We start from the raw sequence: 21,752 nt of genomic DNA on the forward strand, positions 1-21,752 counted from the left end.
GTAAGGGTTTCGTTGGAAGGGAAGCTACAAGTTTCGGGTTATGGGTAGCAGCAGGTATATAGCAGCAGGTATAGTCAGATGTACGACTGGAACTGCACTGGCCAGACTAAACTGAACTGCTATGTTGCATTTTTGTGCCAAGTAATGTCATGTGTGACCTCTTCTAGTGTATGGTAAACTTTTTCCTGTTGTCACATATGCGTGTGCTTTTGCCTATATTTTTATGTGATATTCCACATTCCCTTTCCAAACATACCTGCACATTTGGATATGCAGCTATCTCAGATACTGACATGCCTTTCCCTACAGCTGGACATAGTTTTGCTGTCCAGTGCCTTGCCATGCTTCAGAACTCCTTTGGTGTTACATGTTCTGTGTTGTTCTGTGTAGCATCATAAGTATGTCATAGCACAGCTATCCTGCCAGTGTGGTATCCAGTTACCTTTGTCTTTCCTTACACTGTGTGCATTTAGCATGCTGCAGTGTGTGTTTATGCATTTGTCATACACTTGCATGCTGTCTGTGACAGTTTTGTTTTAAAACATTTTGCAATCTGGCTTCTTACTACTCCCTGTTTTATTGCAGTTATTCCTTGGACATGCATGCCTCAGTCACCGCACTTTGATGCATGTGTCTTGTTTGTGGCTATTTAATCATGGTCACTCTTGTACTTATGCAATTGTTATTTATGCGTTTATTATTTAATTATTTCTCTCTAAGCACTATCATGTGTTTCTTTTTTTGTATGTGTGTGTGTATGCGTGTGTGTTTAATATGTCATGCTGTTGCTCATTAGTTCCTGCTGGTTCAAAATGGTTTGTCTACGGAGTTTGAATTTTCATGGCACACTAGTTTGTTTGTGGAGCATGAGTTTTCATGACATTACTGGCTCATTTATGGAGTGTAAGTTCTCATGGCACACATTGGTTTATTTGTGAAATCTGAATTTTCATGGCAGTTGTTTGTGGTGTGTGTGTTTTCATGGCACACATTCCGCTTTATAAAGTATAAGTTTTCATGGCACACTTTTTAGTTTATTTGAGGTATGCATTTTCATAGCACACTCTGTTTTATTTGTGGCAAGAGTTTTGATGTCATACTGTTTGGCTTGAAGAGTGTCAAGTTTCATAGCATACCCTGACTTGTTTGGGGAATGTGAGTTTCATGGTATACTGTATGTCTCATTTGTGGAGTGCAAATTCTAATGGCACAATGATTTGTTTATTTGTTAAATGTGAATTTTCATGGCACATTGGTTTGTTTGTGATGTGTAAATTTTCATACTAAACTTTGTGGTTTGTGGAGTGTGTTTCCTGGCAGATTGATTTGTTTGTTGTTTGGGTTTTCATGGCACAGATGTTTTGCTTGTTTATGGTGAGAGTTTTCATGGTGCTCTCTTCGGTTTGTTTGTTTTGGAATTCCAATAAACATGTTTGTCTTGTAGTTTTACTCATATTTCTGAAGTATTTGAACAGTGAAATGCACTTGAAATCCTCCAAGTTGCCCATAGGTTTGTGTGCCATCTGTGGATGTGTGTGTGTGTGTGTGTGTGTGTGTGTGTGTGTGTGTCTGCGTGTGTGTGTGTGTGTGTGTGTGTGTGTGTGTGTGTGTGTGTGTGTGTGTGTGTGTGTGTGTGTGTGTGTGTGTGTGTGTGTCTGCATGCGTGTGTAGGCTGACACCCTGTCCAGGATTATTTTCTCTGTCTTGTCACCTCTGAATGCTGGGATAGGGTCATACTCCCTCTAATACTCTGAACTGTATTAAGCATGGAATTGAAGATATATCTCTCTCAACCTGTAGACACTGAAAATAAGAACAAAGACCCGTGAAAAGTTGGTACATCCAGACAAAAATGGACATCTAATTAGCATAAATTTGAATACCAAATAGCACACACCTCTTCCTATGTCTAGTAGGAATATGGGATACTACTCAGAAATATGTTTAGAAAGCAGAGCGAGAGAGATTATGGAAATATATAAACATATTATCAAAAAGACAGTGTAAAATCTTTAAACTTTAAGGAATTGTACTGCATAATTCTACAACACACAATGCAATTTGTTTTGGCTTCTGAAAAAGGAAGGTGCAAGATTTGTATCCTCGTTCTTTAAATTTTTGTCTTCACTAGTATGTTGGTCATGTAATGTGGTTGTTTCAAAAATCACATGTGATGAAGGAGATTCAGAAAACTGTTTGAAGGGGAAAATTCAGCCTGAAAATAGGAACATAAGTCTAAAAATAGCTACATCATGTGCAGGGGTAAATCAGAGCTGAAAATAGGAATGCTCCTCCAAAATGGGAAAAAATGGGAGGTCCGACTGGAGAATCAATGTATGAAGGAATGAATAAATGAATGACTGAATCAATAAATGAATGTTTATTTCTACTTAGCCACAACTTTACATAACAGAAATCAGAAAGTGCTTGAAAAGGGCTAATGCATGCTTACAGTCACTTTTGTGGAATCAGATTCCTAGTGTCCTCTGTAACAAAAAAGATGGAAGGAGTGTTATTTCAAATTTGCAATGATATGAGCAGATTTGTTGCAAATTGTAAATTACAAAAACTATTAACTGCACTTGTATTTTGTTTTTAACATTTTTCTCCATTTGAATTCAATGTTTATCATCAGTTAGACTATCAAAAGTGAACATGTAGATCTTGCACCCAGATGACAAGCAGAACATGGCTGCTGACTAGCAGAAAGGGAGGAGATCTGCCTGTATCACATGACTGATTAGTAATTGAAGCACCAGTGAGATGGCTGCAAGACAGAGAAATGAGGAATGAAGATGTGAAGGGAATCCCACATCAGACGTGATTCCTAACAGTGAGTAAGAATCAGGCCCACACCTGAGGCTTGTGCCCTTGGAACAGAACACAGCAGGAATTTGGCCAAGGTGGCCCATTCAGAAGTATCCCTTATATGGCTCCTTTATATCCTGTGGAACAGATTCCCAGGGGAAAAAAGTAGGGCTAGGCAACAATAAAAAAGTGACAGGCATATGAGTCATATCAAATTTAGGCAAATTTATTTCTAGGTCTGTCATAATAGGCTACAAACAGAAATCGGTGGAATGTATAGTCAGTTACCTTGTTGGTTACTTAATGTGAGCAGTACTAGTGGAGTTATGATAATTCAAGTCATGCATGTCATTGTGTAGCTTTCTGGTAACAATTTAAAGACAGTTTTACCTTTAGCAATCACCTTTAGCAGGGCTTTTTGTCTTTTAATAATAATTAGGAATGAGCAAATTGTCTCTTTCTGCTACTGAGTTGCTCACCTTCAGACCCAACAACATGAATTATTTCAAATCTCTGTAATTCTAAAGGGTTAAGATGTGAATGTCTAATTAGTCAGGAAATAAAAAAAAAAAATCTGTTGCACTTCACAGAAATCCAAAACCATTTTATAGGTTCACAGCTGAATACTGGGCTAAGTGCCATGAAAGTCCATTTTAGGCTTAGTCCGTAACCCAATGTCAAAATCAAACACTGCATCTTGGGTCTGTAAGGTAAATACCTTAACCATTATGCCAAACCCACCCCCAGTAAGGGGATTCTATTTATCACTGACAAGTATTTTCTAGAAAATTTAGTGCATTGTTCTACAGGCAGTAGTTACGCTTTCATAATCTTTCAGTTGCTTCTGTTCCTACGTTTATTTATAGACTATGCATGTATACATTAGCACATGATAAAGTCAAGCAGGAAAGTGCAGTCTAATTTGTGCACCTATAAATGTCTCTTACATGAAATGTGGGTATCAAAGTGAAACAAAGTAAGATTAATCATCAAATACAGAATGAACTGAGGTTACTGAATTTAATATGTTAAGTTACTTCAGTATTATCAAAACAAATAGCATGCTTTCAAGCACCTTGTCCAAGTGGTGGTAATTAGACAGAAGAGCGGCACAATCAGGAAGTAATCCAGGCCACTTTCATTTTCCATTCTTTATTACCAACTGTATATGTCCACTGCGGCTGTAACTACTCTTGTCTGTTACTGACCACCTAAAGAGCATGTGACACCTTCTGGAGAGCCTCATTAAACAATATCATATTTCAACACAACTTAGTTTTCAGGGCATGTTTGGCGCTGCATTTCTCTTGCCTATTGCTCAGTTCTGAGACTTAATGGGCACTAAAACAACTTATTTGTTTCTCATGTTCTGTATCTCTTGTCTTCTTTGCATTTGAGGTCATAATCTAGTAACTCTGGGTTTCTTTTTAGCTGCTCAAGATATGAGTGCTTTTTTTCTGGCATTATAGCCTGAAGTTGTATTTTTGTATTGTGGTTTTACTTGCTATATTTTGTAGTGACGTGCATGGGCTCAAAGTGTGTAGTTTCTGTTCAGTCTGAGATGTACTGCAATAATGCAGAAATGATCATTTATTATCATCATCATCATCATCATCATCATCATCATCATCATTATTACAACCAATTTTTTTATTTTTGTCATAGAGTGACGCATAATGATGGGGGGTAATTACAATACACTGTTGGAGTTTAGAGGAACTATGTGGCAACTTAGACTTAATACCACAGTTTCTCCTGGCATTAATGATTGTTGCTAGATAACTAGTGTATTGAAACTTACAGCTATGCAAGTTTAAAGTTAATTAAATTAATTTAACTTTATTAGATATATTTTATATTTATAAGATTATTACATATTGTTAGCAAGTTATTTTATCTATGTGTTTTGACATTTATTGTCTATTTTAACAGTTTTATAACATGTTGAAATATGTTGTTGCATTTTGCATTAGGTTTTTGGTGAGCTGTCTTGTTGAATGATGTAATGATTTATGTTTTTATATGAGGATCTAGCTTCTTTAAGGAAGCTGTAGTGTGTTAAATTATTTCTTGATTAAGTTAGTCATGTGATTTAAACTTATATAAGGAAACTGGCGTTGGTATCATGCTGACTCTGATGATGCCTTATTTATTTATGGGCGAAAGCACTAAGTCTTGTTTTTAACTGTTATTAAATCTGGTTTCCATGGAGTTGTGGACGTTGTGGTGATTTTATTAGTATTTACATTTCTCCAAATGACCTCCCTACAAGAGTTTTACACTATCAACTTGGTGGTGCAAAAATCCAGTGCTAATTAAAAAACAGCTAAAAATGACATGCTGAACATTACATTAAAAACATAACATGCATCTTGGGATTGTTGGAATAGGCCATAACACATCTCATTTCTATAACCTCTACAAAACGAGTCTGAAGAGAAATGTCTTATTCTCAAAAATGAAAAAAACAGAAGAATAGGAAACTGAAGGGAAAACAATCTCATTCATCAGATAGCTCTCTCATAATGAAACAACTGTAGCTATACGTCTTGAATAGTGAGTTACCTTTCAAAGAATTTTAGTAGAGATCATGCTCACATCATAGAACTGACCATGGTGACATGAATTTCAGTCAGTATATCCTAAATAAAACCTAAACAGGAAATATCCACCTTTCACCCAAAGTTACACTAGTGAGTAACAATTAAAAGGAATCTATCAGCTTTCTTGAACTTGCTCTCTCCCGAATAAATGTAATGAATTTTAGGTTTATAGTTAGAAGATGCTTGATTAAAGAAACATTGCAAGCTTTTCATTTCATTTCCTTTCCTTCCCTTCCTTTCATGCTTTGACTATGGCCCAGGTAACCTAGCCTCAGTTACTAGCTCAAGCACATGGGGCACTGGTAGTAGCGGACGGGCATGTCCATCCAGGGGATGCATGCCTGGGGCAGACTAATGTCTGATTTCCATGGTAGAGACTGGGAAAACAACTGTGAAGTGTTACCTGAGGGTGAGAGGGGTTACCTGCTGACATTAGCTCCTTGTGGAAGTTAAGGGTGGTTCAGTGCTAATACTCATTGCACATCTCAACCTCTGGGTGGTACTGGGTGCACATAGGCATTGGGAAAAATAGGAGAAATACTCCTTGACAAAAGTGTGATGCTTGTGGATTGATTCCGTGATTCCCTTTATTTGTGCAATAAAACCATATTTATCTCGAAAAGTCCAGCCTCCCCACCTGTGTATATGGTTTCATTTTACTGGAGCATTTAAAAAGTAGTTTCACTTCTGAGTTGATTATAGGATGTGATTAGACTTCAGACCTTTTTTCTTATGTGATGTTGTCAGTAAACCACTCTTTTCATTTAGTATACTTTTGCTGTCTTATGTTATGCAAACTGTGATTTGAACTAGGTTTGGTGTAATTGATTATAAACTCCTCTAAATAAAGGTTAGTTTCTATAATTCAAAGAGTTGCTATGCTTGTATGTACATTGATGGCTTATTGGTTTAATAGGAAGAAGGTCTTATTTGAAGTAGATCCTTTTAAAGCATGATCTGTGTAACTTAAATTACAAATTCAAGTTAAAATATAACAGGTGGTAAGTACAAATTAAATGGCAAACTGAGTTACTAAGTGAAGAAGCCTGTGACTCATAGGGGCAGGTGTGAACACTTTTCAGTATAAAGCAGGAAAAATACAGATACACTAGAAACTTAGTAAAAATGCAATAAGGATGCTTCTAGCACATGGAGAGAAGCAGCAGAATCTGAATGCTGGAGTTTTCTTGTGCTCTGCACTGTCAGAATTCTTCTCTCACAAAGTGGCCCCTCTAGACCTAGGGATAGGCAAACTTGTTTCATATTGCTGAGATCATCCTAAACTTAGAAATGGAAACTCTTCTCCATGCAGTGGTTCTGATCTAAGGGATAGCTGCAGCTTGGTTATAGTGGTGCCATCTCTTAAAAGTATCACTCTACTTTTATAATGCGCGATATATTTGACTAACTTGGCTAATCACTCCAAAAAGCACTGACTATTACGCCTTTGGGAATGCAGCCATTAGAGGTATGGCAGAAGTGAGATGTTGTATCTATGAATGGATTTACAGCCAAGATACAGTTTGTAGAATAATGTATCACAGGAAATAGCATGTTGTGCCGCTGTTTCAGAAAATCTGCTACAGAAAAAGTTTAGTGCCACTCCCTGTGGAACATCAGCCATGCAGTGAGACCATGGGAATGGTACCATGCACATGTATTGGAAGGTTGTGGAATCAGAGCAAGTGGCCCCTGCTATCAGTGATGGCTTGGACTTAAGGGTCTGACACAAATGAAAGATATGGCCATGTGCAAAAAATTTATTCAAAATGTGTAGGGAAATGATTTGTCTTGAGAATGACAGGGGTACATAACTACTTGCATTTGTGTGTGTTAATAGGGAGGTGAGAAGTTGAAAGACTGATGAAATTATGGAAAAGGCCTGCCTCATATGAAAGGATATGACTGTGAGGATGTTGTCATACTAGTGAATATACGTGTGTGTGTGTGTGTGTGTGTGTGTGTGTGTGTGTGTGTGTGTGTGTGTGTGTGTGTGTGTGTGTGTGTGTTTATCTTTACAATATTCTGCATTGTTTGCAGCTACATCACAAACATCACCAATATACTGATAAGTATATTGATAACATATTGTATAACTAAAACATGCAGCATCATTTGAAACTTATCAGACACTAAGTCATGATTCATTACTAAGCCATGAGTCTGCAGACTATAATAAGCCCAGACAAAAATCAGAGGTCAAAATAAAGCCATGAACCTTGTATCACTTAGGTAAGGACCCTAACTATTATGCAATCCTATCATTAGGTTATATCTCAAGTTATAAATGATTGCTAGCACAGCATTATAGATAGATAGATAGATAGATAGATAGATAGATAGATAGATAGATAAATAGATAGATAGATGTATGCATGTGTGTATAGATGTGTGCATGTGTGTATATGTAAGGTTTCAGATATTATGCAACACTACACCTCAAGTTATAAATGAATGCCAGCACTATATATTCTGTAAGTACATAAGAATACATAGAAGGTTTCACACATTTAGCTGTGTCACATCTCAACTTAGTCTTCAGTTTAAATAAAATGCATCCTGAAATACAAACAAACACGATAATGGCTGAAATTATTTTCCTCACAGGTATATACACGTGTGTGTGTGTGTGTGTGTGTGTGTGTGTGTGTGTGTGTGTGTGTGTGTGTGTGTGTGTGCGCGTGTCTGTGTGTGTGTATCTATATATCTATATATATACCGGGCCTGTGGAAAATACGGCCCAGACCGCAGAATCCTTTATAAACGCATTCTATGAACACCTTCAGGAATGCATGGATCATGCAATCCCAAATAAAACCAAGACCCAATCCTCCAAAGGCAGACGTCCTGTCTGGTGGAGCCCAGCCATAAACAAAATATACAATAGAAGGAGGAAGCTACTACATGATAGAGCAAAATCCCAAAAAGGGAAGGCATCTCTGATCAGTATTAGCAAAAAACTACAGGCACTCATAAAATCGTCTAAGGCCAGCTTGAGAAAAATTGCACAGGACACTAAGGATAATCACAAGGCTTTCTTTAGTTATGTTAGGAACCTGGGTGGGAATTCCCAGATATGCTCAGAATTAGTCCAAAATGACAAAAAATACACCGAGCCCACAGACATTGCCAACATCCTAGCTGACAGGTTCAGTGCAAACTTCTCCCCTCTCCCACCAAAAGGGCAAACATCTATCCCAACAGAGTGCTGCCCCTGACATCTCAGATGCTCAGGTAAAACACAGCATCAATGGGACCAGATGGTGTATGAATGAACTCCAAGAAGAGCTAAACCCAAACATAAAACTACTGTTCAATCTTAGCCTTACTACAGGATATGTACCCAAAGAGTGGCGTGCAACAGTGGTCCCTCTCCACAAAGGTGGTGCCTCAACGGATCCTGGAAACTATCGCCCCATAAGCCTGACTAGCTTGGTCTGCAAAGCTATGGAAAGGATCATCATGGACCTCATAAATAAAGATATTGGGGACCTACAGACACTGGATCCTACCCAGTTTGGCTTTGTTAAGGGCAGATCCTGCCTCTTAAACCTGGTTGATTTCTTTGAAACAGTCACCAAGGCCATTGGGGAAGGTGGTCCACACAGCCTACCTGGACCTAAAGCCTTCGATACAATACCCCACTCGGGCATTATAGATAAGCTCACCAGCTTCAATATAAACCCCTATGTCACTAGATGGGTTGCAAACTGGCTCAAGGACAGAACCCACATGGTTAGAATTGCTGGAGCCATGTCAGACTCCAAACCAGTTACAAGTGGCGTCCCACAAGGCTCAGTCCTGGGACCTCTCTTGTTCGGTATATATTTCTCGGTACAGGCCAACACGGAAGGACTGTGGCTGACCAAGTTCGCAGATGACTGCAAACTGGGTGCCATAATCAAATCTCCAGCCGACACAAGCATCCTCCAACAGACAACTGGTGCCAGAGCCATGGCCTCAAGCTAAAAGTGTATAGTCATCCCTTTGGCAAAACAAATTACCACATAGGTGGTAATCCATTAAGTACAGAAGAAGTCATTAGGGACCTGAGGACCCAAGTTGATAGCAATCTCTCATTTGACAACCACGTGGCCAAAGTGGTTAGAAAAACATTTTATATAGCCCACCTAATCATGAAGGGATTCACATCTAGATCAGGGAGGTCATCATACCTCTTTACTCATCCCTCATCAGGCCCATTTTGGGATGTACCTTACCAGACACCTGCAGCAACTGGAAAGACCCCAAAAGTACCTCACCAAGAGGATCAAAGGGCTCAAACAGATGCCATATGCTGCCCGGTTAAAGAAACTCCAGCTCTACTCAGTGGCATACCGCCTGCTCAGAGGCGATCTGAAGCCATGTCCAACCCGAATTAATGGACATGCTGCACCTCAGAAAATCCAAATCCCATCGAGACTTGAACCTCAGCACTGAAATAAATAGGACATGCTGGAGGGACAGATTCATAACCCAGAGGCTCCCTTCACTCTGGAATAAAATCCCAGTCCAGGTTAGACAGAGTCCCACATTGACTCTCTTCAAGAGGAATCTTGATGAGTGGATGGGAGATCACTGTTAGACAGAGGCACAGTATACTAACCTCAAAAAAAGGCATAGCAAAATTAATTTAAAATGGGTGGCGAAAGCCAAACACACTCTGGCTAGGCTTATAAATGCCCTAGGGCAGATAGCCTAGTATGAACCTATGAACCTATATCTATATTCTTTATATATATAGAAATATATATATATATATATATATATATATATATATATATATATATATATATATATATTTGTGTGCATGTTTGAGTAAGTTGAAGGTTTCAGATATACAATTACATTTACAGTTGTAAATGATTGTTAGTACAATATATATATTTAAGTGTGTGTGTGTGTGTGTGTGTGTGTGTGTGTGTGTGTGTGTGTGTGTGTGTGTGTGTGTGTGTGTGTGTCTATGTTATAACATAAGTAACACTTCATTTTAAACAAAATGCATCCTAAAATACAAAGGACCATGAAAAAGGCAACACCTGATAATTATGCTGATAGCTGAAATTCTTACAGTTTTCATCTTGAGCATTGCACTGTAATGGGATTCCAAAGAATGACGTGTAACTGTCATTGTACCACACCAACAACTCTGTTCCCCTTGGGATATCTATACAGGCTCTGTAGAATATGCAGCATCTGGAAATGAAGAGAAACAGAAATCATTTAGATAAAGCACAGAATGTTGTGTTACATAAGAGTCATCTACAGTGCACTTCCATTACCTTACTTGCCTGCCTGTCTGGTATCTCCATCTGACTATAAGGCCATGATTCTCATCTGGTACAAGTTGAATCCCAGGAGGGTTCTCTCTCTCAGTCCTACTTTTGCTACTGTTTTCATGGAAGACAGTTAATGACAGCCACCACTGTTTCTCAGGAAATATGTTTCCATTTAGCCCTTTTAAATTTGTTGTATCAGTTTTATGTTTTTATTACATTCTCTAATGGTACCCTGCTCTTATGATGTCTGTATTTAACAAATATGTTTGCCTACCTTCCTAATCTAAAATTCATATTTGGAAAATGAAAACTTTATATGATACAGAATGACAGAAACTAATGCATTCTCATTCAGTTTGTTAGCACCAGTGAAGTATTATTATAATATGGTGTTTTAAATATCAAGTTTGACTAAAAACATTTGAAACTATTTTTTTCTTTAACCAAAAATATTCTGCATCTGGAAATAAAAGCAAGTTATTTTTCTTACCAAAAGATTACTAAACTGTGAACCTCAAAAATAAAGACCTAATATACCCAAGAGAGGTTCTAAAAGAACTGCCTCCCCCCGTACCACTTGCAAGTTTTCTTATAATACTGCAGAATGCAGGCATAAGTGCTGAATCTATTGCCACCCTATTTTTCATGGCAGTGAGATATGCACTTGTCAAAGTATTTTGTCACAGCAAAGCGGCTCTTGGCAACAAGATCATAAAGATCAATAAAATAGTCCGAATTCTCAATATTTTACTTGCAGCTGCAAAATATTCATTTATCTTGTTGTTTTCAACATTTATTGCCATCCTGTCTCACGAGGGCACTGCTAGCTAAGCAGAATATTTTTTTTAGGGTTCTATGAATATCTGACAAAAACTCAGCCTTGGTCTCTGAAATGCTGAAGCCTGTAAATATTATTAATACTTTCCAGTATTACATTAAAATCAAGCTGGAATGGTGCTATAAATCACAGGCATCTCGTAACTTGAGAAAAATCAAGTCGACTTTGTACTTCATCCTCATAACATTTCATCTCTCAGTTTGCCTTCACTTAACATAAACAGTGCAACCAGGCGATGAATGTACAGAGAGTAAAATGACATGCTTTGCTGCTGTAAAACCAGGATTGTTTGCAAGCAATGGGTGGTCTCTGAGGCTTTGACAGGACAGGGAAAAAGTGTAAGTGTACACCGTTTCTTACAAGTAGGCAAGGTTTCCAAAACTTGCACAGATCACCCCATGCTAAAGCACTTCAAAGACATTTTTTTCTTTTCAGATAATATTTCCTTTGCTGACATGTATTTAGTATTGTGGTTGGATGACTCATAAAGATAGCTTTATGGCGTCCCAACACAGTCGAACCAGAACGTGTTGCCAATGAACATTATTGTTAGCCTCAAAATAAAAACAAAACAGTCAGCACAGGGTCAATCAATCATAAAACGCTTTGAAAAGAATTCCATTTAGATATTACAAATCATAACACAGAGAATTTGAACCAGCTGAATCTTGGTGAGGGGGACATCCATATGTAATAAAAACAGATACCAGTGGCCTGTTTTTGGATTCTGTCAGTTCTAAGCTGCAGAGACTGAATGCCATTTTAGGGAACTGCATATTTTTACTTCAGTTTATTTACTAAGTGCTCTAAACATGTAACTAAATGGAAAATACAAAAAAATACATCATAATAAGACATGCGAAAGAGAAAAAAAAATCACAGAACATTATCTTTTTTCCTTAGATTTACAGATTCTAGCCAGTTCTATAACATATGTCTAAAGAAAATCAGCAACACACAAAGGGAAACTATAGATATTGAATGTAGCTTGTCTTTGGCTCTTTTCCATGAAAAAAAATCACATCTAGTATTTATTTTTGTTTCTTTTCCACACCATGACTGATTCACAACACTTTTTACTGACATTGCAAAATAAGAATGAAGCTCAAATCTCATATGGCATTATTAGACCAACTGCATGTTTATTGTTGACTAAGATCTTTACTTGTGAAAACCTTTTTCTGTAGATTTCCAAATCACTCCTTTATAGGTTCATGGGTAGTTACTAGGCTATCTGCCCGAGGGCATTTATAAGCCTAGCCAGAGTGTGTCGGCTTTTGCCGCCCCATTGATTAATTAACTGATCCTCTGTCAAGCACAGCAAATGAAGTGATCCCAGAGGTGTATTTTCTGTTGCCCATCCACTCGTCAAGGTTTCTCTTGAAGAGTGTTAGTGAGGGGCTCTGCCTGATGTAATTTGGAATTTTGTTCCAAAGCGTGGGGAGTCTCTGTGACAGGAATCTATCCCTCCAGCATGTTCTATTTATTGTTGTGGCAAGGTTTAGCTCACTAGACCACGTGGCTTGCAGTGACTTGGATTTCTTTAGGTGGAGCATTTCCATCAATTCTGAGTTGGACATGGCTTTGTAAGTCAGGCAGAGATCACCTCTGAATAAGCGATATGCCGCTGAGTACAGCCAGAGTTTTATCAGTCAGGCTGCATAGGACATATGTTTGAGACCAGTAATCCTCTTGGTGAGGTACTTTTGTGGTCTTTCCAGCTGTTGGAAGTGTCTTGTGAGGTACATCCCAAATGGGGCATTGTACTCTATGATGGGTCTAATGAGTGACGAGTAGAGGGGCACTACAACCTCTTTATTTCTAAATGCAAACCCTTTAGTAATTAGATGGGCCACATAGAAGGATTTCCTAACTACTTTGGCAATATGATTGTCAAAGGAGAGATTACTATCTACCTGGGTCCCCAGATCTCTTATTACCTCTTCTGTATTAAGGGGGCTGCCACCTATGTGGTAATTTGTGGGTGTTTTCTTTTTCCAAAATGGGATGACTATGCATTTTTTGGCATTTAGCTTGAGGCCATGACTTTGACACCAGGTGTCTGTCTCAGTAAGGCCCTTTTGGATGATGTCCATTTCATCCGGAGAGTCAGTTATGGCTCCCAGTTTGCAGTCATCGGCGAACTTGGTTAGCCATAGTCCTCTTGTGTTTGCCTGTACTTCTAGGAAGTATATGCCGAACAGTAGGGGTCCCAGGACCGAGCCTTGTGGGACACCACTTGTGACTGGTTTAGAGTCGGACCTGGAGCCCGCTATTCTTACCATGTGAGTTCTGTCTGTAAGCCAGTTGGCAACCCATCTTGTGACGTAGGGGGTTTATGTTCAGGCTGGTGAGTTTTTCTGTAATACCCGAGTGGGGAATGGTGTCAAAAGCCTTGACGAGGTCAAGGTAGGTTGTATGAACCACCTTTCCCTCGTCTATGGCCTTGGTGACTGTCTCGAAGAAGTCAACCAGGTTTAGTAGGCATGATCTGCCCTTAACAAAGCTGAACTGGGTTGGGCCAAGTGTTTGGAGGTTCCCAATGTCTTTGTTAATGAGTTCCATGATGAAGCGCTCCATAGCCTTGCAGACCAGGCTAGTCAGGCTTATGGGGCAATAGTTACCAGGATCAGTTGTGGCCCCTCCTTTGTAGAGAGGAATAACCATTGCTGTGTGCCATTCTATGGGCACATAGTCTGTGGAGAGGCTGAGGTTGAACAGCATGCTTAGGTGGGGGGGTTAGTTCATTCTGTAGTTCATGCAAGACGCAGCCTGGGGCACCATCTGCTCCCACTGACGCTGTGTTTTTGGCTTTTGAAAGGGCTTTTTTCACTTGTGCGTCTGTGATTTTTGGGACACTACACTTTTCCAGTATTGTTGTGGACCCTTTTGGAGGTGAGAGGGGGGTGAAGTTTGCACTGAATCTATCTGCCAGGATGTTGGCAATATCAGTAGGTTCAGTATATTTTGTGCTATTTTGCACTAGTTCAGTGCATATCTGCAAGTTGCCACTTTGATTCTCTTTTTGTCTCTTTTTATGTCTGTTTTCATCTTTCTAATGATAGCAGTTTTGGAAGAAGTATTTCTTCTTTCATTATTTTATATTTAGTTAACTAGATGGACCTACTAGATCTGGTTGGGCCTTCTTTTGGGGTGAGCAACGAGCAGTGAGCAGTGTAAGAGTTTGGGAAAAAGCGCGTGCAATGATCATTTAAGGGATGCCGATGGTATTCTTCCATGAGGTAATCCATATGAGCTGAGGCAACATAAGATAGGATTTTATAAAGCTACCAGGGTCTTCTTGGTGGGGTGGGTGTCCTCTAATGAATGTGAAGGAGGGGTACACTACAAGTGAAAATACACTGTCCTTACAGTGCTCAATTCACTGTCCTCTCAGAGCACTGTATTTTGGTTAGTAATAACTGGAGATTTTCTGTTTCTAGGGAGTGTTTGTCAAACTGTCCTGCATTGTGGCATTTACAGTGAAAAGGAAGAAGAGCAGATGTGAAGAAGGCACCAGGTTAATTTCCTTTATTTCTATAGACAAATGCCATGGAGTCCTTAGCATCCAGCTGTGGTACAAGCAGCACTCAGTGGTAAATGAGTGGTGCCCGTAGCATCCAGCTGTGGAACAAGCAGCACTCAGTGGTAAATGAGCAGAGCCCTTATCATCCAGCTGTGGTACAGGAAGCACTCAGTGGTAAATGAGTGGAGCCCTTATCAGCCAGCTGTGGTACAAGCAGCACTCAGTGGTAAATGAGTGGAACCCGTAGCATCCAGCTGTGGTATAAGCAGCACTCAGTGGTAAATGAGCAGAGCCCTTAACATCCAGCTGTGGTACAAGCAGCACTCACTGGTAAATGAGGGGAGCCCTTAGGATCCAGCTGTGGTACAAGCAGCACTCAGTGGTAAATGAGCACAGCCCTAGGGATCCAGCTGTGCTACAAGCAGCACTCAGGTGTAAATGAGCGGAGTGCTTAGCATCAAGCTGTGGTACAAGCAGCACTCAGTGGTAAATGAACAGTACCCTTATCTCCCAGCTGTGGTACATGCTGCATTCAGTGGTAAATGAACAGAGCCCCTATCATCCAGCTGTGGTACAGGCCATCCAGCTGTGGTACAAGCAGCATGCAGTGGTAAATGAGCGGAGCCCTTAGCATCCAGTTGTGGTACAAGCAGAACTCAGTGGTAAATGAGCGGAACCTGTAGCATCTAGCTGTGATACAAGTAGCACTCAGTCATAAATGAGCAGAGCCCTTAGCATCCAGCTGTGGTACAAGCAACACTCAGTGGTAAATGAGTTGTTAAATCTTATGTACGCCAGCAGCATCTGCTAAAAGCTATCCCTTTTGGCACATACCTGCTTTAACTCTGAATTCATGCTGCTGCTAACTGTACACTTTTCCTGGATTGAAACTGTTTTAGAATTAATTATATTTGATGGGGAGGGTGTTGCCCACCCCTCCAAGCAAACTTTTTTTCAGGAAAAAATGAATCCTACATAAACACAACAAACCAGAATCTAGTACAAAGACTTACACTGGTGCCTCAGCTAGATCCTTTAAATGAGCTCTTGTTGAAGCACTGGAGTGATGTTTTTATTTCACTAGTGCCTTTATAAAGCATTCAGCTTTGTCATTTTTATATACTTGCCTTCTTGAGTTTTATGGTTGATTTAAGAGATGAACCCTGTTAGCTTGTTTTATTATGGATTTCAGTGAATCTGACTGCATTGTGCTGAGCAATCAGAGTTCTTCATCATAACAAGGAGATGGTTACTTGATTTAAAGACTTACCCAAAAAGAATAGCATCTCAAACATATATTATAAATAGCTATACATTTTGAGTTTTTACCCCATAAGACTGTTATCATTGCTGTAAATTTTGGATTCATCCACTAAGAATCAAGCCTTTATCTTCTTCCCACAGGCGTTGTTTTCAGTAGAGACATTACAGAGTAGTTAGTTAAAGGGTTGCATAAGAAAATCACCAGAATTCCTTCTCCCATTCATTAGACTATATTCTGCTCACTAATCTGCTTTGCTTTTTCCCTATAATGAGTTTATAATCCTAAAGACATCCCAGCCTAAAGTTACATTACTCACTGTACAAGCTTCTGAGCAAGACTGTAGAAACAATTCCTGCTTAAGCAATGATAAGCTGTAAATATCCACCCCCCAAATAGTTGTTACCTTCTGCCTATCAAAAAAGTGCATCGCAGATGTACTTATGATAACATCCAAAGAATATTAATCCTTATAGACATACTAAACAGAGATAACCAAGAAGCTTTTATAGTTGCACTATTCATTGAAAAAGCCTTTGATGCATTAAATTGGGACTATCTTTTCAAAGCATTAGAACTTTATGAAGTTCCTACTACCTTTATCATATTGATAAAAAATATATACAAAAATAATCTTGCATATGTAAAACTTGGGCCATTTACTTCAGAAGCTATAGTGACAACTAAAGGCTCAAAACAAGGTTGTCCATTGTCCCCTATTTTATTTGCATTAGCTATGGAACTATTTGCCTCTTCAGTACTCTGCAACTCAAAAATAAAAGGCATCAATATATATGGTCAATTTAGTTCCAAAATTATGTTATTTGCAGATGATGTACTTCTTACCCAGTTTCGAAAGATTCCCTAAAAGAATTAGATATGCAAGTAGAAAATTTTATTCAATCTCAGGTATTCACTTTAACAAAACAAAGTCTAATTATATGATATTGAACAAAAGCAGTGACATTATTAAAGGCAAATCATATAACTGGTAAACAAGTCTTCACTATAAATTATTTAGGAATTACCCTATGTGAAAATACAGAAAAAAAACCTTAATTTCAAATTACGATAATATCATAAACCCTATAAAATCACATATAGTAAAATGGAATAAAATGTACCTGAAATATGAGGCTAGATTACAACTAATAAAAATGATATTACTTCCAAAAATAATATACATAGCACAAGCTATTCCTATGATACCAAATAAACAATCTTTAAAAGAAATAAATACAGTCCTTTTAAAACTTCTCTGGTATCCTAACAGAAACAGAATAGCTTTTACACATCATATCAGATCTTGGGGAAAAAGGAGGGAACAACTTCCCAGATATAGAGACATACTTTAAAGGTTCTACCTTCAGAACACTCATAAACTGGATAAATCCAAATTATTCTTCCAATTGGAAAACTCTACATACCACTATCTTCTCAAATGAAAATAACATAACTAAAAATCTTATGTTGAATGATCAAACCAATAAACTATGGAACATTTTATGTTAATTTTCAATACAATATAACAAAACCTACTAATCTAAATTATATAAACTGCATTTATAATTCCTTTCAAATATTTATTAACATCAATACAGATGTAAAATTATGGCTAGAGCTATTAACCCCTTTCAGTTCAACAAAAAAATTCTTTAATAAGATACATAAAAATGTTTTTACCAATTGGGAAACAAAAAACGTTATATGTTGGCAGCACTGTATAAACAATCAGAAAGTACTAGATAGTCAACATATAATAAATATATATGATATTTCAACCCCTGACTGGCTAATACTTCAAAGTGTAATATGATATGCACAAGATCTATGCAGAATAATTAATAATTTCTCTTTTAAAATAAGACCTAAATTTACAAAATTCATGTATGAAGTTATATATAATAATCATAATTGGACAAACATAACCTCAAAATGATGCAAAATTTTAATGAACTACAAAGTTAAAACTAATTAAAACTACTATAATTTCATTACTAAAGGACATTCAATAAGTTTATCAATGGAAAGTAAAACCATTTTTTTTGTATTCCATTAAATTAACTTCTAACTCACAATTTTGGAAGATATATACGTGGAAATTTCTGCATATAGCATTTTATACATCCAATAAATTAGCCAAATTCAATTCTGCCAAAAATGTTACTTATTGGAGATGTTTACTAAGGTGTGAAGCAGATTGGATACATATTTTATATGGTTGTATTAAAATCAAAAAATACTGGGAAGAAATAAGTAACTTTCTTCAAGTTACATTTACAGATACATTTTTATTAACAAAGTATCTAATCTTTTTGAATGTTAATGAAAAAATAGAAATGAATAATAATGACTCATATCTACTATGGACTATACTAGCAGTCACTACGAGGTGCATTACAAGAAAATGGAAATCCTCCTCTGAACCAACCATTGAATCATTTTTGAGACTATTGAAAGAAACAGCTCTGATGGAAATGAAAGTCAAGGAACTGAGGTTTGCTCCAAAAGTATGGAGTAATAATCCTTTGAAGAAGATTCTCTCTCTCACTGAGACATTAAAAATGGATTCAGATTCTTCTTAAATGAAAGGAAGAGAAAAATGAATTTTTTTGTCTATCTATTACTTAAATATTTTCACAGATTAGTTCTTCTTATAATTTAGTCAGGCCAAGTGTAAATATTGTACATAGTTTGTTATTATATTACGCTCATTTAGATAAATGTAATTACATTATTGATATTTTTGAAAAAATTAATAAAAATGTTTGAGAAAAAAAGTGCCTCACATTTGCTTGACAGAGTTGCACAGACACAATTCCATTCAATGATCTATTCTTTTGTTCTCTCTGGGTTATTCATTTTGCCCTTCTTTGAGAAGGGATTTCATAATCTTCAAAGCTACCACAGTCAGTTTAACAGGTCCATAGTTCCTTTTTTTAATTCTACACTACCAATGCAGCAGGACTAAACATACTTTCCCTAATATAGTGGGCCTATTTTATTATCTAGATACTTACTGTACTTTTTAGAATTATTTATTTTTAGAATTATTTAACAAAGTAACTAACCTCATCCTTCTTGCACTATTTCTAACCATGACCCAGGCCCGAAGACAAAAGTAAAACTGAAATGCTGAACAACAAACTCAAACGGCTCGAACTTTTGCTGCTAGAAACGACAATTGAAGCAAATGTGTTTAGCGCTTTCTTCCACTTTATTTACACCATGGACTTCTTCAGAAAAACGTGAACTCTCCCATGTTCCCATTTTTATACATTACAGGATGTGATGTCAAATGAGTCACACATTTTTTATCTGTCACAATGCTCAATGATAAAACTTAGATTTAAAATTCTCTCAATATTCATTGCATCATAATAACAAAAAATGTATATAGACACATAAAAATTCTACCTATTACTTATTGAATTACTCAAATGAAAATTAAATGTTGGGATTTTTTTAAAAATATATAAAAAATAATGGTAATAACTGTGATGTTAATGAAAAAAATGATGTATATAAAAAAATATATACATAAATATAAATGTAAATGTAAATGTAAATGCATATACGCATATATATGCACATATGAATATACACACTCACTCGCACACAACCGTACACACACACACGCACACACATATATTCACACACACACACGCACACACACACACGCACACAAATTAAAATTTTGGTACATTAATACTGATGATATTATTATGATACCCAACTGTACCAATATTCTGTTCAAAATATCACAGTCTCAAATATTGTGATTATAATTTAAACATTAATTTGACATCAAACAGTCTTCATTAAGTATCAGTATAAATTACCTTTTAAATTAATGCATTCAACTGGAAAGTATCTAATATATTATATTCTTAATACAGTTGATATAGTTAATAATAACCTTACTATCTATATAATAGAAAACATTTAATATTAATTGAATCGTTTAATCCAGGTAAAGTGTCAGCGCCTAATACCAACTGCCATAGTGTCTCTTTCTGTTCTAATTTGTTATTTATGTCACTCTACAACACTCCCTTGTCAAGTCTATCCAGAACAAAAAATTCAAACTTTTTAAAATTTGTACACACCAAAGCGTGTCTTGCTAGTGAATTATTTGTATCCTTGTTTTTAATGGCTAAAGTATGTTCATATATACGTCTTTTAGACATCTTATTGTTTTATGTAATAATTTCCACAAGTGACACATGTAGCTAAATATACCACATGGTCACTGTTACAGTTGTAGTATTCTCTAGCCCAAAATGTTCTATTCAAATGTTTCAAGGTCACAAAAGAGGTATTCGTGATGTATCTACACTGCTTGCAGTCTTTGCATGAGAAAGTTCCCTTTTTATTACTTACTATTCTAGTCTGAGTCTCTCTATTGTAACTTTTATACTCTAGCATCTTCTTCATATTCACCATGTTTTTGTAGGTGAATGTTGGTTTTGTACCTAAAACTGTCATAAGCTCCCTATTCCCCAAAATGATCGTCCAATTTGTCTCTATAACATTCCTAATATGCAACATCTCATTGCACATAGGTAGCGGAAACATTGTACTGCATTCCTTTGGGTCTAAGTCATCTGTATTATCTGTATTATTGACTGCCAAAAAATCATTCATCTCAAATGACAGGATAGGTTTAGCTACTCCTTGTCTTAAGTTGACTACTTCTTTCTCTAATTTCTTCAAAAATTTCAACGAATATCCTCTCTCCAAGAATAACTTCCTTAATAGGAGCAACTTTGTATAATATATGTCATTTTGTGAAGTTAGTCTACTTAATCTTATCATTTGCCCTTTTATGACATTTTGCTTCATATGCTGTGGATGTAGACTTTCTTTATGTAGGTACTGGTTTGTAAAACATGGTTTCCTATATATTTTGCTTTGTAGGCTGTGATTTTCACCATCAAAATATAATGTCACATCTAAAAAATCTATTTCCTTCCCATATCCACTGATTTTAAATGTCAGGGAGCTAGTTGTTTTGTTCAAATCATTTACCATGCTTTCAAATTCTATTTTGTCTCCACCCCATACGAAAAACAAATCATCTATATATCTTAAGTAAGACTTTATCATAACTGTTGTGACATTTTAGATGTTCGTTTTCCCAATTTGACATAAATATATTTATGCAGGAGCCACTCTAGCTCCCATCGCCACTCCTGATATTTGTTTGTAATACTCTTTCAAAAAAATGAAGAAATTATTATCCAAAATCATCTCCATAAGTGAACAAATTGTATTGATTTTGGAACCTTCCATGCTTGATTTAGTGGCAAGATAGTGTCTTAGACTCTCAACCCCTTCTTCTTGATTAATTGAAGTGTAGAGACTTTTTACATCCAATGTCGCAAAGTGTACTTCATTATATGAAAATTTACTCTTAGCTAGAATTTCTAATAAG

General features: G+C 37.0%; 1 protein-coding gene across 2 annotated transcripts in view; it reads right to left on the minus strand.

Moving 5' to 3' along the window:
• PRDM6 (PR/SET domain 6) overlaps nt 1–21,752 on the minus strand; it is a 562,442-nt gene that overhangs the window by 132,521 nt on the left and 408,169 nt on the right. For both annotated transcript variants that reach the window (XM_044060752.1, XM_044060751.1), the window contains exon 5: nt 10,483–10,607. In XM_044060752.1, the coding sequence (XP_043916687.1) occupies nt 10,483–10,607 (125 nt within the window). The remainder of the gene's footprint in view (nt 1–10,482; nt 10,608–21,752) is intronic.

Source organism: Protopterus annectens, chromosome 2.part0, assembly GCF_019279795.1.
Source record: "Protopterus annectens isolate FY-2018-M chromosome 2.part0, PAN1.0, whole genome shotgun sequence".
NCBI lineage: Eukaryota > Metazoa > Chordata > Ceratodontiformes > Protopteridae > Protopterus > Protopterus annectens.